We start from the raw sequence: 17,041 nt of genomic DNA on the forward strand, positions 1-17,041 counted from the left end.
CTGTACATGTCCGAATTGGATGGGTAGAGAAGGAAGAGTGAGGCTGCAGGCAGAAGAGATAGGAGTGGAGGATTTTAAATACTTGGTCAACAGTCCAGAGCAACAGTGAGTGCAGTACAGAGGTGAGGAAACAGGTTCAAGCAGGTGGAAGGTGTCAGATGTGTTGTGACAGATGAGTCTCGACTAGGATGAAGGGCAAAGTTTATGACAGTAGTGAGGCTAGCCATGTTGTACTGATTCCAGAGAATGGCACTGAAGTGACAGGAAGCAAAGGTGGAGGAAATTAAGATGTTGAGGGTCTCTCTACGAGTTAACAGGTTGGATAAGACTGGAAATGAACTCATCAGAGGGACAGCCAAGGTAATTGCCTTGGAGACAGAGAGAAGACTTAGATGGTTTGGATGCGTTCAGAGAAGGGAGAGTGAGTATCTTTGTAGAAGGATGAACAACCTGTCCCAATAGAGGAAGTGTACCGGACTACTGTTCCCCTTACCCAGTATTCCCCTTGCATCCCAAGAGGCCCAAGCGTAAAGGATTGTGGTTGAACTACATTCCTGTGACTGTGTATTGAGCACAGGAGTCTAAAATGAGAAGATATGATTTAGTCCCATGACATGACACTTCTGCATGACATTCTTTCCAAATCAAACAATAATCAAGGTTCAGCAATCACACTTACTACTCTTGATGGTTTTGTGACAAAGGCATGACGAGATTGAGGAACTAATCATCCTGTTTATCATGCGTGCTTACCATCTGCCAGGAGGGCATTTGATGGCACATCAGACACTGAGCAGTATTTGTGGCTATTGACTTAAAGGACAGCTTTGAACCAGATGAAAGCCACATCTTTGCAAAGGCCAGATTGAATGTCAAGAGCAAATCAAATAGCATAGAAAATGATATCTGTCATCATGTAATTCTCCATGGATTGCTCGGCTCGACTGATTTACTTTCTTTTGTAGCTTGCTGTTTAGCTTCCATGTTGTTTTCTTTCACCAAAAAGTCTGAAGAAATTTGTTAGAATGTTTGTGTTAAGGAACCTTGGAAAATTGGATGTTTGCTGCTTTTTGCTATATCTTAAGGAAATGAAATCAGTCTTAAGGCTGACCCATTTTATGGATTTCATCCTCAGTACAACACCAACCACCGTGACCTGAATGCCAAAGCTGCTTGGCAGTTGGGCTACACAGGTAAAGGTGTGGTGGTGTCCATCTTGGATGATGGTATAGAGAAGAACCATCCTGACCTGAGTCAGAACTATGTAAGTATATACTGTATACTCATGCTTGAAGTACAGATTTTCTACATTGCTGCTCTTACCTTTATGTACTTATTAAAATTTTTGTAAAGATTTTAACATTTTACAGTTGACATAAATACCCTTGTGTAATTTGCACTATTGGCATGTTATATCATAGGACCCGGAAGCCAGCTATGATGTGAATGATGGAGACTCAGATCCTCAGCCAAGATATACACAGCTGAATGACAACAGGTATGTAGAGTATTTAGTTCATTTCTGATTTTAGCAAAATCCTCTTTTTTTTTTTTTTTTTTGGTATCCTTCAGCCAAGGCTAAGCAGGCCTGTCTGTCATTTTCCCCAATAAATCAAGTTTAAAGTGTTAAGATACTCTGCAATGATCCCAGCCATCATTTCTTTAACTGGTTTGACCTTTCCAGTTCTCTCTATGCCACTTGGGCCTTAATACCGTATCGCTTGTATTTGAAAAATAAATCTGTCCTCAGATAGAAGACGTGTGTGAAGAAAACGGATTTATTGAAGTGGCCTCTGCAGATGGCTTTAGAGGTTGTTTATCACCATGGCAAGATCTTGCAGAGAATTGATTGAATTAAGTCATCAGAATTAATGAAAGCGAGTCAATCTTTTGGCTCCGTATGGCCCTGCCCACTGTACATCATCTGTACCTCTTGTGACTTGCCCTTCTTGAATGAGGTTATCTTTTCTTTTACTAGAAACTCACCAGGTTTATTGGCGATGAGCAAAAGTAATGATCAAACTTGAATGGGCTGCTAATGTGCAGTGTGCATCAACCTAACTTGACATCTATTGACGCCACATGATCGGTAAAGGGCAGAGAAACTCACATTATTGTCAAAACATGGACAAATGGAAACCATCAAATTCTATTGACTGGTTCTCATGTTTATCAAGGAAACGTTTTTTTTCCACGTGTATCTTTAGTTACATTGGCACCCAGCCCTGAGAGACATATTTTGACCGACTGTAGTAGCTGCTAAAGAGACAGACTGAGATGTGCACAGATGAAAACCAAAAAAGCACTTTTAGGCTCTTTTCTAATGAAAATTTTCAGTGGCCAAAAATTTGGTGCATCACTACTTTTCTCCACTCATACTATGTTTACATCATACATACACATACTCCGTTCAGGTGTGAGAGGCCTAAACCTGACCAACGCCTAACGTGTTGGCATTGCCCTCCCTCGTAATTGACATGATATAACCCAAAATTAATTCATTCTTCGACTCAAAGCTGTGGTGATCTTAAATCGAGAGCAATCCATCGCTGGCACCTACAGGGATTTGTCCGTCATCACATTGTTTTATAGACTTGAATTTCACAGACACGCTGGGCAAAAAAGTTTTCAATGTCCAACTCTTGAAAAACCTACTTTTCCAATTTATTTAGGTGGCAGTCAATGGTCAGATTCCACTTGACGACTATGTCCCATGGTGGTGAATGAGTTAAATACGCATAAAAAGATAAAAATCATCCGGGGCACCTTCAAAATGTGCCATCTGATAATTTAATCACGCACAGCTAACTAAATGGCACGCGTGCAGTATATCACCGATGAAACCTCTGAGGTGCAGAGACCATTAAATACGGTAAACTATGGGCGACAGAAGTTATTGGAATGATTTTAATGTTGCCTGCATTATTAACCTTTGGGGTAGGGCTTGTGGGTCAGTCTGATCTACAACAATTAGTAAGCAGTGTTCGGTATGTTTACGTCTGTGTGGGCTACCTGCTTCCATCGCTTATGCATCTGAAATGGATTTTTGAGTGCATATGCACTTGGGTTGTTTCTGGTTTTCATTAAATGTCATTAATAAGCAGATATGTCTCTTAAAGCATTTTTGTATTTGTGTGATTAATTGTTCATGGGTGCTGGAAATGATTACACACCCATCTCTGAGAAAATCCCGAATTTTGGAACTTGGAGAAATGTGCGTGAGTGCCTCTCTGGAAGAGCCGCAAACTTTGACAGTCCTGCCAACTCCGATTTAAGCACCTCTTGTGGCTCATAGTGGCCCAGAGCCCAACTAAGATACTTACTATTGATGATTCTCACTGGCTGCACCTCTCCCAAACCCCGGCTCATCTCAGCCCTTATCTCTTACCACCCAGCTCCCTACGCCTTGCCCATGGCAAGACCGAATAAGAAGCAATCGTGTCTCTGGGCTTGCAGTGAGCCGGTGTAGATTCATGTGTCAACAACCAGTAGGCAGGGAAACTGTGAGGTTGTGTTAGTTAGACTGAAAGTTTCTGTTCCCCTGCAGAAAGCCCAACTCTGTTCACTTCCATAAAGCTGTCTTTCTTTCCCAACATATGTGCTGCAGTGAGGGTGGCTCGGGAGCAATGTGACCATTCACCCTCTTGTTTATCCAAGACAGCATGCTGTCGAGATGTTTCTTTTTCCAGTTTCCGTCGAGTCCCATCAGGATGATTTACTAATTTGCATTTTCTGAATGTATTTTTTCCTGAAATACTTGGTTCATACCTAAGGCTCGACTGTAGAGGATGCCAATATGTTTGAAAAGAACTTTATCCGTTATTCATGTTTTATTACGATGCCACTTTTCTTGATGAATCTCACCCAAAAAATATTGTTATTCCCCCCCCCCCCCCTCCATTTCTCCAATTCTGAAGTGCAGTGCATGTCATGCCTAAGGTATTTTTAGTTGACCGTAAACTGACTACATACTCTATTCGTGTTCACACAGCTCTATAAACATCAAGACCCATTGGTAAACACGTTTATTTTCACATTGGTAATACTGTAGGATTAATGGATGGCAAACACCATCAACCATAGCCTAAATAAGATCCGAGATTTTTATAACTGTTGGAATTAGAATGTCTATTATGAGCGCCGAGCAAAATAGAGACAAGACATGGTGCGTTTAAGTGCAAAAGCCAACAAGCGACATTCAGACAAAAACAGATGGGTGCCTTTTTCCCAACAAAAATTTCTAACCCTGAAAAAACAAACTACCCCTATGTACAACTTGTTTTATAAAATAAATTAAAAAATATTTGACAGTAGACTGGTTTTGAGATGAAATGACATCAAAGACCTGTAATAAATGTTTGAATTTTTTTTTTCAAATTAGCCACTTAATTGCTTAATTTATATTAATTTTCAGTGCCCCAAATAGAAATTAAATAAACTGGAGTCCAAAAATAGACAAACTAATTTTAACAGAATTAACAACAAATAAAGATTTTTGAGGTTTGGGGTTTAAACTCTTCACAGCCTGAAAGAACATACAATAATTTCTTCCCTATAAACCACAACTTTTTTCACACGTTTTCAACCCTGCAGTTTATGCGGTGATGCGGCTAATTTGTGCATTTTTTTCTAACGGCCGCAAGGGGGCTCTCGAGCGGAAAAGGTAAGAGTGATACTGGTGGAATATATGTCCCGAGGAAGTGACTTTGGCTGGTCCGCCCTGTTAGTGCTGCACTAGCATGTTACTCCCATGTCTAAGTGATTTTTACCGGTATGTTTTTTTAAACCGACCCTGTTAGCGCGGTGGAGCATGCGTTAAACTCTGTGTACCGTCTTTCTTTGTAAATATCTCGTGTTTCATTGTGGGTACTTGCGGCTTTTACACAGCTGCAGCGTATATGTGTACCAAATGGTATTTCCTTTGCAAACTGAGTTAGGCTTGTAACTAGGTGCGCTCTGTAGGCTGGGAATTATGGTACATCAACATTTTTATGAACATTTATATGTTTTGAATTTTGTTTTCCTCCGTAAAACCAAATGTATGCCAATTATGTTTCACAATTTGTAACATTCATTATTATGTTTACTGTTCTACGTGACTAATCACATAAAGCTCGTTGGAGCGTTGCTGAGTTGTGAAACCCAAAGACTGACCAAAGTATCCAACTTTTCTGACATGTTCTCTTTCTAAATGCATTTCACTGTTCCAAATGTCCTCTGTCATGTTTTGTGTAGTTTATCTGGACACAAGCTTTTAAATACATTTGTATGACAGTGGCCATTCCACAGCAATTCTGTGGAGCTAAATTTCACTTGTGGTTTTTAATCACTTGCGGATATGAATGCTGATCGTGTTGGCCTTGGGCCCACATATAACGTTAATGTGATGCAAGTTTGTCTCATTATTTAGACCTTGCTGTGGGGTTCCTGCTGTAAAAAAACGACTTTAGTGAAACTGGTCATTGTTAATCGTAAGATCTTTATGATTGTCACTTTGTCTTTATTAATGCCACTTTGTCAGGTGTATCCTGGTTTATTAAACACTATAAAAGAAATGTATGTATTTGTGATACACAAACACTTTGAATAATGATTTCTCAAGATTTGTTTGATTTGGTGAATCTCATTAGCGGGTCACTTATGGGATATAATACCCATCCTCTTGTTTATCCAAGACAGCATGCCTTGCATGCTGCATGCATCGGTGTGCAGGTGTAACCACATTTCTTGGTTGGCGCATTCTGTCACAACAATATTACCCGGGTCCATTACATGTTTCTATAAATGTACAATAAAAGGGTACGTAGGGTACAGGCATTGCAAGCTTAAACTGTTTTATGATAAGAAACGCTTTGTTTTGCAATACAGTACTGACATCATGAAGATAAAGTCAGTGGAAACAAATGCAAACAATCCATTAGTGACCCAGTTGGCACTTCTGTTATTGACCTCACTGCTAAACAGTAAACGCCCCCACTTCATCTTTGCCTATTTTATAAAGTCCAATGGCGCGTATCTTGGACAAAATAATGCCGCCTTCAGTAGTTGACTATGTAGAATATTCTGTTGGCATTTTCTGTCATTGATCGTTTGTGCTTGTTAAGGAGCCAAGAATAGTCCAAAAATGTAGGAAATGTCTGTCCGTGCGTGTGCATTTGCGTGTGTGTGTCTATTATTATAACAAATGTTGGAGGACTTCAAATGTGATTGCCAAAAGTGATATTGCTGTTAGTTCCTCTGAAAGCACAGTGGTGTAAAAATGTAGAATTTCGGGTACTGGTATTGTCTGCATGGTATTCTTATCTGGAGAAAAGGTCTTTTCTTTTCAGATTGATAAACCAAGAACATCATGTCTTTCTTGCACAATTTGTATTCCATAAAACCATCCAACACACTCATGTTTGTAATGAATGTGTCAAAGGCAAGAGTTTGAAACGGTTTGCTTGAATGCTTATCATTTATCTTCTTCTCGTCAGCTGCATGACTGCAGTAGAACCCCAGCAGAATACATTTCTGCAAATGCTAGGATAAAATGTTCTGGCAAATTGCCAAGATGATGTGTGTGAGGTTTACTTTGCTATCATTTTTTTTTTTTTGAGGGGGGGGGTGGAGGGGCTGTACTGCGTGCATTTTCCAATCCTGCCTTCTTCGCTCCAAGTAGCTCATACAAAAGTAATTGCCTGTGACAAACACACACACACGCACACACATAGTTTACACTTGTTGGTTCAGTTAAACGACATACACATCCACTCCCTTAGCTCACACAATGCAAATAACCATATTTAATTAGTCTGAAAAATGTTATTCTCTCCTGAGAATCATTTTACCCTGAAGGCTGCACTTCTTTTTATGATCGGCGTCTCGGGTCATCAAGTATGCCTAAGATGGCTGGATGAAATTTTGCTTATCGAGTAGTTTCTCTGTCCTTTGTCCTGAGTTGGCACACAGACTTGGGCTTCCTTTTTGGGACCGGTTTAACTGCTACGGGGGTCTGCAATATGTTGAAGGGCATGAGGAGTGTGTATCCACCTGGCCGACAAGGGCAATGCACCTGACTGGAATGTGCTGATCAGCCACTCTGTTTTTGGACCTTGGAACATTGCAGGGCCTGGAGCGATCTACATTTCAGGAGAGACTTGGGAATATAATGAAATATATTGTGTTAAAATCAAAAATCCTATTCACAAAAAGCCATCCTACATGCAAAGAATGTTTTTACTTTGCTTTTGACTGATTCTGAGCTCTCACCCCTTCAAGGTTAATAGTCCTTGTGGGTTTTAAATGTATAATATATTCACTCGGTGGCTTCATGTTTTTTTTTCTCGTTTTGTTTTTGACAAATAGGATTTTATTTATTTGAAGAATTAAAAGCAGACTAACATTTTCTTTTGTTTAGTCTCGGTGTGCAGCTGGAGCCACATTTCTTGATTGGTGGATTCTGTCACAACATGTTCCTATAAATGTACAATAAAAGGGTATATAATTTTCAAGTAAATGATATGTGATGATTTTTTTTTTTTTTTTAAACTTCTCAATGCCTTATTTTGCAGACATGGAACACGCTGTGCGGGAGAAGTGGCAGCAGTAGCCAACAATGCCATTTGTGGCGTTGGTGTGGCTTACAATGCCAAGATTGGAGGTACGTACTAATTGAATAAAAAATAATTGTCAGCTTTGTTCTTTTGACTGATGACAAAGAGTCCTAATGCTGTCATGAAGGGAAATGAGCTGTAATAAACCCAAGTTTTGACAACCATTGTATTATGAATATAATGGTTTCAGCAGACTGACAATAACAGTAATTTTCTCTATTTTTCAACTGATCGATGCATTCAAATCAGAAATCAGGCAATTAAATTTCCCATTTAACTGATCTGTAAACATTGCTTTCATTTAAGTATATAAGAATATCCTGTTAAAAGTTTAGAAAACCTGAAACAAACAACTCAAAGTTTAGCTGGCATTTCATCTGAAGTCCTCTTTTAGTACTCCCCGTATTGAAGTAATTTAATTAATTTTAGAAAGATTGTTTCGACAAGCGTTCTCTTCTATAGGCACAGATATTGTGATGCTTTGTCAAATGTTTTCTTCCCCAAATGTATGTCTTCGGCAAAATGTCAACGGTACTATTCTACTGTGAGTTACTCTTTATTTCCCACTGCTAATTTGTGTATTTTTTTTATGACAGTGGCTCATCAAATAATGGATATATTGTACAGATGTGTAGATATTTTATTAAAAAAAATAAGTCACTTGATTTGCACAGACATGGCAGCAGAAAGGGGCTTTGGGAGATTTTTGATGCCACATCACATACTCCGAGTGACAACAAGTCCACAGAAAACACATTTGCACAGTGTTGCTAACACACCACAACACAACTGCAGCTAGAACAAGGCCTGGCGGCATGAAACAGACTTTGCAATTGATGCATGAGCTGGTGCTGACAAACACACGCGGTGATGAAAGTTAATTGACAAGCGCGTTCTAAGTTTTCTCATTTCCCCAACCTTTTAATTGCTTTTATCAGTGATCACAATTTGAAAGTTGATTTCATGTTTTATTTCTGCTCTGACAGTCCCATTCTTTTATTAGATCATTTTATTTCATATTAAAAGCTAATTAAGTTTCCTTGAGCATTTTTTTTAAGAAACACCAGCTCACTGTTGTCTCTGCTTTGATTGCTGAAATTAAGTTCACATTGTCAAATGTAAAAATATAAGCCTAGTCAGACGTGGCAGTAACACTGCAGCAACACGCTAACCTGGCTGGTTTAAAAAAAAAAAAAACACATACCGGTAAACCTCACTTCCTCTGCAGATATATTCCACCGGTGTCAAATCTTGCCTTTTCCGCTTGAGTGCCCCCTTGCAGCCGTTAGAAAAAAATGCACAAATTAGCCGCATCACCGCATAAGCCGTAGGGTTGAAAGCGTGTGAAAAAAGTCGCGGCTTATACGCCCGAAATTACGGTAGTTAGTAGACTAATTCATCTGTCAATGGATTGCTCCTAATGTGGTTTCTCCAGATGTAAAAGTCGCTTCTTTAAACGTCAGGCACTGCTTTTATCCCAATGCCTGTTCTGTCATTTTGTGCCTGCTTATCTCACCTCCATGCCACTTATAGCTCTTGTGTCAAATTAGCCCCCTTCACTGAAAAACAGCACCCCCCCCACAACACCCCATCTTTATGATCATTCTAGATGCCTTGCGAGAATCTCACGTACACGCTCGTCAAGATTAAAGGTGCACTGTGTGTGATCTCATAGGTGGCGGAGCCTTCACAAGTGTACCAACTGTGAAGTCTCGTTTCGAATAGCCGATTTAGAACTACAGTATTTGAAACAACGCATACAGTGCACGTTTACTTTTGCCATCTGTTTTACCTTGCAGAATCTCGAGTTAAGTGAGAGAAATGGTCTCTGCGGTCTGTGATCCTGTCTTAACTTTCAAAGTGGTTCCTGGCACTAAATGCATTCACAGTTCTATAAAAAATGTTTCAAAATAAACTTTTTTTTTTTTTTTTTAGAATGTAATGTATTATTGCCAGGTTTGGGGTCCAAGTATGAAATTTGTCCTGGCACGGGCTACAGTGGAATGCCAGGCATTGACATTCACTGAACATTAAACTGATGAATGCATACACAGTTCAAATTCTTATTTAAAAAAAAAAAAAAAAAGTCCAATAACAAGCAAATAATGTTACTTAGAAAGGAATAAAAGAAGCGATAGTAATTTTCAATGTTTTATAGATGACCAGACATGTATAAAGCCATACTCAATTCTGTGTAGATGTATGCACATTGAAACATAATGTGTAAGTCTTATCTTTCTTGTTATATTGCTTATTTATGCCCTGTGGGGTTTTGGAGTTTCTTGAGGCTCTTCTGTGAATTAAATAACCCTGCATAGAAATTGACGCCACCACAGAAACAGTACAAAGTCCCATTTGATGCTTTTTCCTATAAGTCATAGTGATGGTATTTGTGTCCTTGGAAAAGAGCAACATAGCGTGGAGGGAAAATTATTCAATGCACCAAATGTGTTTTGAAACATGTTTTGGTGGTCCAATTGTGTCTCGTAGGAAAGTCTCTGATATAAAAAGACGCAAGAGAAGAATTTAAACAGACCGCACCGCTTCAGACACAAGTCATTGTCTGTCTTTTGTACCTAGTAATTTGTTTTTAAAACTATTTTCTGAGCCGCTTATCCTCACGGCGGTCGTGGAAGTGCTGGAGCCAATCCCAGCTGTCATCGGGTAGGAGGCAGGGTACGCCCTGAACCAGTTGTCAAACAATCGCAGGGGACATGGCGACAGACAAAGTTCGTACTCACAAACACACCTAGGGGCAATTTAGAGTCTCCAATTAATGCATATTTTTGGGATGTGGGAGGAAACCAGAGTGCCCAGAGAAAACCCACGCAGGGACGGGGAGAACATGCAAACTCCACACTGGTGGGGGCCAGAATTTGAACCCTGGTCTCCAGAAATGTGAGGCCAACGATTACAGCTGTGCTACCCATTTGTTTTTAGCTATGCTTATTTCTGTCTGATTTTCTTTCTGTTGTTCCAGTCAAAAAATTTTTGTCTCACATGTATTCCAGTTTCATTTCCATATAGGCAGACTCATGATGAGTCCTTTCATCTTTGTTAGAATGTTTTGTATTAAAAATTGAGTTTCAGCTCCAATGCATCTGAACTTGTTCTTTCTGGAATATTTTGAGCTCAGCAGCAATTTACTTTTCATTAATGCCAGTGGTGACGTCACCAAGATGACGAAACGTAAAAAAAAATGTAGCGCCGATAAACATCAATTGCAAACTGACAGACTGCTCAGATGTGACAGACACAATGCAAATGATAAACCACACTCTGATTATGCAAATTTGCAACGCCACAGTAGTATCGCTGTGTGCTCGTAAATTATGACCCTCATAAAATGAGAAAAACAATGACATTAGGCCGCACATCAAAATTTAAGACACTAAATCTATTCAGTGCACTTGGGAGGAGCTAACCGTCAACATTTTCCGCTGCATATAGTGAATATAAAGAGAGCTTAACTTTGCAGTGACATCCCGTGACCTATAATGATGATTTAAAAAATTTAAAGTAAGCACTGCAGAACTTGTTTGTGTCAACACTGATGCAGGCGTGCGCATGCTGGACGGCGAGGTGACCGACATGGTGGAGGCCCAGTCTCTCAGCCTGAACCCTCAACACATCGACATCTACAGTGCCAGCTGGGGCCCAGAGGATGATGGCAAAACTGTAGATGGGCCTGCCAAACTCGCCAAAGAGGCCTTTCTGCGTGGAGTTACTGAGGTGTGTATATGTGAGGTGGCGGGTCAGCGCGGGGGTTGTTTGTATGAGAGAGATTATTTCCTGCTGGTGTGTGGCTTCCTTTCAACGGTCTGTAATGGAGTTGTTCAAGTATGAGGAGACAAAAGCAGAAGGAACAAAGAAGTATTTGACCCTGACGATTATGAATGGAAAATAAATGTGCTCCAGAAGCCACCCTTCAGGAAAATTGTGACAATGAAATCTGAATGGAAGGAAATAAGATTGGAACTGATGATGAAATTCAATCGTGCATTCAAATTATGTTTTTTCAACCCAGTTTAGAGTGTAACCTTTTTTCCTTTTTTTTTTTTTCTTTTTTTTTTACCTCATAGCAAGTGAAAATATGCTGTTAAACAAATATACAGTACAGGCTCGAAGCTTGAAGTCTTTTTTTTTATGATAAAATGTAGTCTTCCCACACAAAGCAACTCATCAAAAAGACTTGATTTGCGAGTCTGTGCCTTGTAAACAAGGCCTGTTGTTGGTATCTTCTCTTGTTTGACTGCATTGTAGTGTCATATAAAAAGAGATTGATAAGGCAACAAATCCCACTCCAGACTTCAGCATATGTACGCCATGCATATAGGAATCCAACCAGCTACACACAGGTTCATTATTAACTTTTGGATTGGAGGCATGTGCTATAAAACTGATTTGGGACTGCACTACTTTGATTGCGGCAGTGAGTACGCTACAGGTTGGATCAATGGACGGAGGCTGTGCTACTCAAAACTATAAAGAGGAAACTATTACCGGAATTACCGGCCTCCAGAGCGCACCTGATTATAAGCCTCACCCAGTACATTTGGAAAGGAGGTAACCATTTGGTACATACATACGCTGAAGCTGTGTAAAAGCCGCGAGTGCCCACATTGAAACCCACATTGAAACACGAGATATTTACAAAGAAAGACGGTATACAGAAAGAGTTTAACTTGAGTGCTAATGCTAGCGTCGTGCTAAAGCTAGCACTAACGCTAACAGGGTTGATTAAAATAAAACTTACCGGTAAATAGCACTGAGACACACCAGTAACACAGCAGCAAAACACTAGCACAGCGCTAACAGGGCTGGTAAAAGTCACTTCCTTGGCACATATAGTCCACCGGTCTCATTCTTACCTTTTCCGCTCTAGTGCCCCCTTGCTGCCGTTAGAAAATAATGCACAAATTAGCCGAATCACTGCATAAATTGCAGGGTGGAAAGCGTGTGGAAAAAAGTCGCGGCTTGTGGGATGGAAATTACGGTACACTTCAAGCACCGAGAATCTGGATGGGATATTGCAGTAACCTGTCTGGATTCTGTGGATTTTGTTTGTCATGTGTCATTCCCAAGTGACCACCTTAACCTTTTCATTTTAAATGGGCAGTCATTTTGTATTTTATTGCGGGTGAAAACATTATTTGTTTCTCTAAAATGTCTGTCATTACCTTCAGGGTCGAGGAGGTTTGGGCTCCATCTTTGTGTGGGCATCCGGCAACGGTGGGAGAGATAAAGACAGCTGTAACTGTGACGGCTACACCAACAGTATCTACACGCTATCCATCAGCAGCTCGACCCAGAATGGCTTCGTCCCCTGGTATAGCGAGGCTTGCTCCTCAACCCTCGCGACCACGTACAGCTCGGGCAACCAGAATGAAAAACAAATAGTAAGTTTGGGATAGTTGTGGTTTTGTAATTGGTTGTTGATTAACTTGAAATGTAGCATCGGTGTCGTCTGCAGCTGACTTCCTGATCCTCTTTTCCTGTGCTGCTCTCTCTCTTCTTTTTTTTTTTTTTTTTAATACGTGAATTCACTTTTGGCCCATTAAAATGATTATTAATAGTAAGCTGCTGGAAAACCTCCCGGGAAGCTGCTGCTTAACATACTTCTCACAAATGCAGAATCATTTTGTCGTGCATTTGAGCAGCCACATTCACCGATTGGGTAATAGCAAAAATGCTCATGATCGGGCAAAGCCGATATCACCGATCAAATGCAAGTGCGTCCACTACCAGCAGATCCATTTACACGATAATAAGAGACAATTTGAGTGTCAGAAACATTGCTCCTAGTAAACTGTTTTAGGCTAATGTAATTATTTTTCCTGTTTCAGATTACGACAGACCTAAAGGGTAAATGCACAGATTCCCACACGGGGACCTCTGCCTCCGCCCCGCTGGCTGCTGGGATAATTGCTCTGGCACTTGAGGCAAAGTAAGTGCTAACCAGTCGTTTTCAAAATTTCATATCACCCACAAGACAATCGCCGTCTACGATCGATGTAGAATCTTCAGTGATCTAGCTTGAAACTGAGAATGTCAACCTTACTGTGTGTGTGAGAATATGTTTGTGTTTGCATTGTATTCTAGTAAAAATTTGACCTGGAGGGACATGCAACATCTGGTTGTGCGAACTTCTCACCCTGCCCACCTGGCCACCAATGACTGGAATACCAACGGGGTTGGACGCAAAGGTACACAACTCAAGTTCACTTCTTTCTGCAGCTGCCGCCATGTCCTTCAGGCTCAGTGTTATGTTCTGCATCCCGCTATGACGTTAAATTCAAATTAGAGATGCGAGCCCTCGATTTTGAACAAAAAAAGGCAATTTTTTGAAGTGCCATCCATTCAGGAGCTTGAATTGAGAATGTTTCTCTAAGAAGGCGAGCTGTCATGTCACTCCCCTCTCTTGTCCCTCATTTCCTGCAGTCAGCCATTCATACGGATATGGCCTACTTGATGCCGGCGGAATCGTAGCGCTGGCAAAGACGTGGACCAGCGTGGGACCACAACGAAAATGCGTCATCACCTTGGTCTCCGAACCCAAGTTTGTGCAACACACACAGCTTACTATGTAGAATATATTAAAACCATGATTAGCATCTACATGTTCAACTATTGAAAGCAATTTATGCTCTAAATTTGTGAACAGTCCAGATGACAGCTGCAGAAATGATCTGGAAGAACTGTTCATTTATTCTACCCCACTGCATCTTTTTGGCAGCGTTAGTTTGAATTGAGAGGCTTTGTTGCATTGTATAGTAAGAACATGATTGGGTAACTGGATCAAAGCTCAAATATGTAAGTACAGCACGGTTAGGCTTATTAGCAAAATTCATGTTAAACACTTGTCTAATATAGTGGGACGAAAAGTCCATTGAAAGGAAGAAGACAAGACTAACACTAATTATTTTTTCTCTGTGGCCATTTTAATTATTGTGGGCCAGGGGTGCCAAACTCATTACGCCAAAAGTTTCATCGTCACACGTCGTTATCATCATTCCACAGATGCAGGTCAGAGTGACCAACTAAAAAAAAAATCCTCTTCATCTTACTTGACTATTGTAATGGTCTTCTGACTGCACTCCCAAAAAAAGAGTATTCAACAACTGCAGCTCTTTCAGAATGCTGCAGCTGGCGTTCTGACAGAAACAAAGAGGTACGAGCATGTAACCCCAATCCTAAGGTCCTTGCACTGGCTTCCAGTCATCTTGAGAATAGATTTTAAAGTTCTGCTTCTGGTCTATAAATGATTTCGGTCCTGAATACATGAAAGAAATGCTTGCGGAATACAAACCCAGTAGAGCTCTGAGATCGACTGACTCGGGTCAAATAGTGGAGTGCAGAGTCCAAAGCAAACTTGGTGAAGCAGCATTTAGCTATTATGCTCCACAAAAATGGAATAAGTTGCTCACAGAGGTAAGGTGTGAAGGTTTTTAAATCCAGGTTGAAAACTCTTCTTTTTTTTCACATACTTTTTAGAATATATCCACTTTTTGATCATATTACTTGCACTGTATGCGGTTTTAAGTCTTTTTTTATATATTTTTGTCACTTTTATTGTTTTTATGCCATTTTAAATGTTTCATCTCTTTGTTTTCAAATGCCTTTAATCATGTAAAGCACATTGAGTTACCTCATGTATGAAATGCGCTGTACAAATAAATTTGCTTTGCTTAAAAGAATTTGAAACAGCATGACATTTAATAATCACAGCTTTTCAATTGTCATTTTGTCAATTATTTGATTTGATTTTACTCTAATTTGATACCAATACCTCTTGCATTGGGAGCCAGTCTCTAAAAATCAAAGAGTGTGTTACTTTTTACAAAGCATACGGTCGCTCCAGGTGGCGCAACTCTAATCCTCTCCAAGGCTAAAAACTCTGCTCCATGCAGACTATCACACTGGTCAGGAGTTAAGTAGCCTTCTTATCCTAAGCTTAGGGGGGAAGCCTGTAATGATGTAATGCACACTGTATTAACTACATCAAATGACATACGTCTGCCTTCGTTTGGCGTCCTTTTTCTCAGAAACATTGGCGGACATTTGTCAGTTAACAAGAGCGTGGACGCCTGCATGGGGAGCGACAGTCACGTGACTTCACTGGAACACGTCCAAGCTCGGCTCACACTGTCGTACAACCGGAGGGGCGACCTGGCTATCCACCTCATTAGTCCTGCCGGCACGCGCTCAACGCTACTTCACCCCAGGTGACATAGACAAACTGGTCAGTTTAGAAAGTTTACATGCCTGTGTGATTTAAAAACTTTTTTGGTTTTTACTTCCTCTTCCTGCAGGCCTCATGACTACTCATCAGAGGGTTTTAATGACTGGGCTTTCATGACCACACACTCTTGGGATGAGAACCCATCTGGAAAGTGGACGCTGGAGATTGAGAATGTATCAGGGGCCAGTGACTACGGTAAAGCGTTTTTGCATGATGTGACAGCATGTTTGTGCTTTTCATCATAATTTGATGTTGCTATTGTTCACTGTGTGTTTACAAAAGTAGTGTGGTGCCTTGAGATACACATTTTGTTCCATAACCCACGCTGTGTCGCAGATCGTCTTTCCACATTGAAATCAATGGAAATGCAATCTGTGTCACCCCCCCCCCGACCCCACTCCGCACACACAAAAACACCAAAATTAATGGTTTGGGTTTTTTTCATAAGGAAAAATTGCATTTGCACAGTCTTGTACAAAACAATAATAACCTTTACTCTCCAGATAACCTGCAATCTTGGAAAATGCAAGCACAAGCCACAGCAAGCTCTCATTAAAGCCCAAGTGTAGTCCCGATAAACATTCTAAAATAGATATTGTAATGAAAATACATATAACAGTATTCACTTCAATGTCTATATGAAAAACTAAATATGAGCAGAGAGCGCGTCATCCATGCGCAACGTTGCAGAAGTGTTATTCGACATCCAAGTGGTCGCCATTTTGGCTGCCTCTACTGCCCATGACGTTACCCCCGACATTCGCCTATGAAAACACGCTGTGGTCCCTACTAGGGGACATGCCCATTCTGACACGGAAGCTTTTTTCAAAGAAGAGAACATCTCACAACCGAGTGAAGTGACCGGGGCAATATTACCCTATTGTTTTGAGCCATATTTAGATGACGTGCGGATCACGGCCAAACCACCTCCCAGCCCGATCCAACTCCGCGCGGCGGTGATAAAAACAACGCCGTCCGCCCTCCCGCGAGCGACGACAATGCCGCGGCCAAACCGCCTCCCTGTCCGATCCACGTCCGCGGCGGAGATGAGCCACCGCGGCCTGGCGCCGCAACAAGCCACCCCGGCCGAAGCCGTGTGACAAGGCCGGTGACGGTTCACAAGGCCGGCTCGGCCTTGTTTGCACGGGAGCCTTCCGATGCACACATCGACACATTTAGCAACCCTGATTTACGGATTACGCCC

General features: G+C 40.9%; 1 protein-coding gene across 1 annotated transcript in view; it reads left to right on the plus strand.

Annotated features, from left to right (window-relative positions):
* Positions 1-17,041, plus strand: part of furina (furin (paired basic amino acid cleaving enzyme) a) — a 63,845-nt gene that overhangs the window by 42,102 nt on the left and 4,702 nt on the right. Inside the window, exons 5-14 of the mRNA XM_061814153.1 lie at positions 1,136-1,264; positions 1,422-1,498; positions 7,554-7,642; positions 11,155-11,327; positions 12,782-12,994; positions 13,442-13,542; positions 13,698-13,801; positions 14,037-14,154; positions 15,641-15,820; positions 15,908-16,032. Of these exons, the coding sequence (XP_061670137.1) occupies positions 1,136-1,264; positions 1,422-1,498; positions 7,554-7,642; positions 11,155-11,327; positions 12,782-12,994; positions 13,442-13,542; positions 13,698-13,801; positions 14,037-14,154; positions 15,641-15,820; positions 15,908-16,032 (1,309 nt within the window). The remainder of the gene's footprint in view (positions 1-1,135; positions 1,265-1,421; positions 1,499-7,553; positions 7,643-11,154; positions 11,328-12,781; positions 12,995-13,441; positions 13,543-13,697; positions 13,802-14,036; positions 14,155-15,640; positions 15,821-15,907; positions 16,033-17,041) is intronic.

Source organism: Syngnathoides biaculeatus, chromosome 3 (assembly GCF_019802595.1).
Source record: "Syngnathoides biaculeatus isolate LvHL_M chromosome 3, ASM1980259v1, whole genome shotgun sequence".
Lineage (NCBI taxonomy): Eukaryota > Metazoa > Chordata > Actinopteri > Syngnathiformes > Syngnathidae > Syngnathoides > Syngnathoides biaculeatus.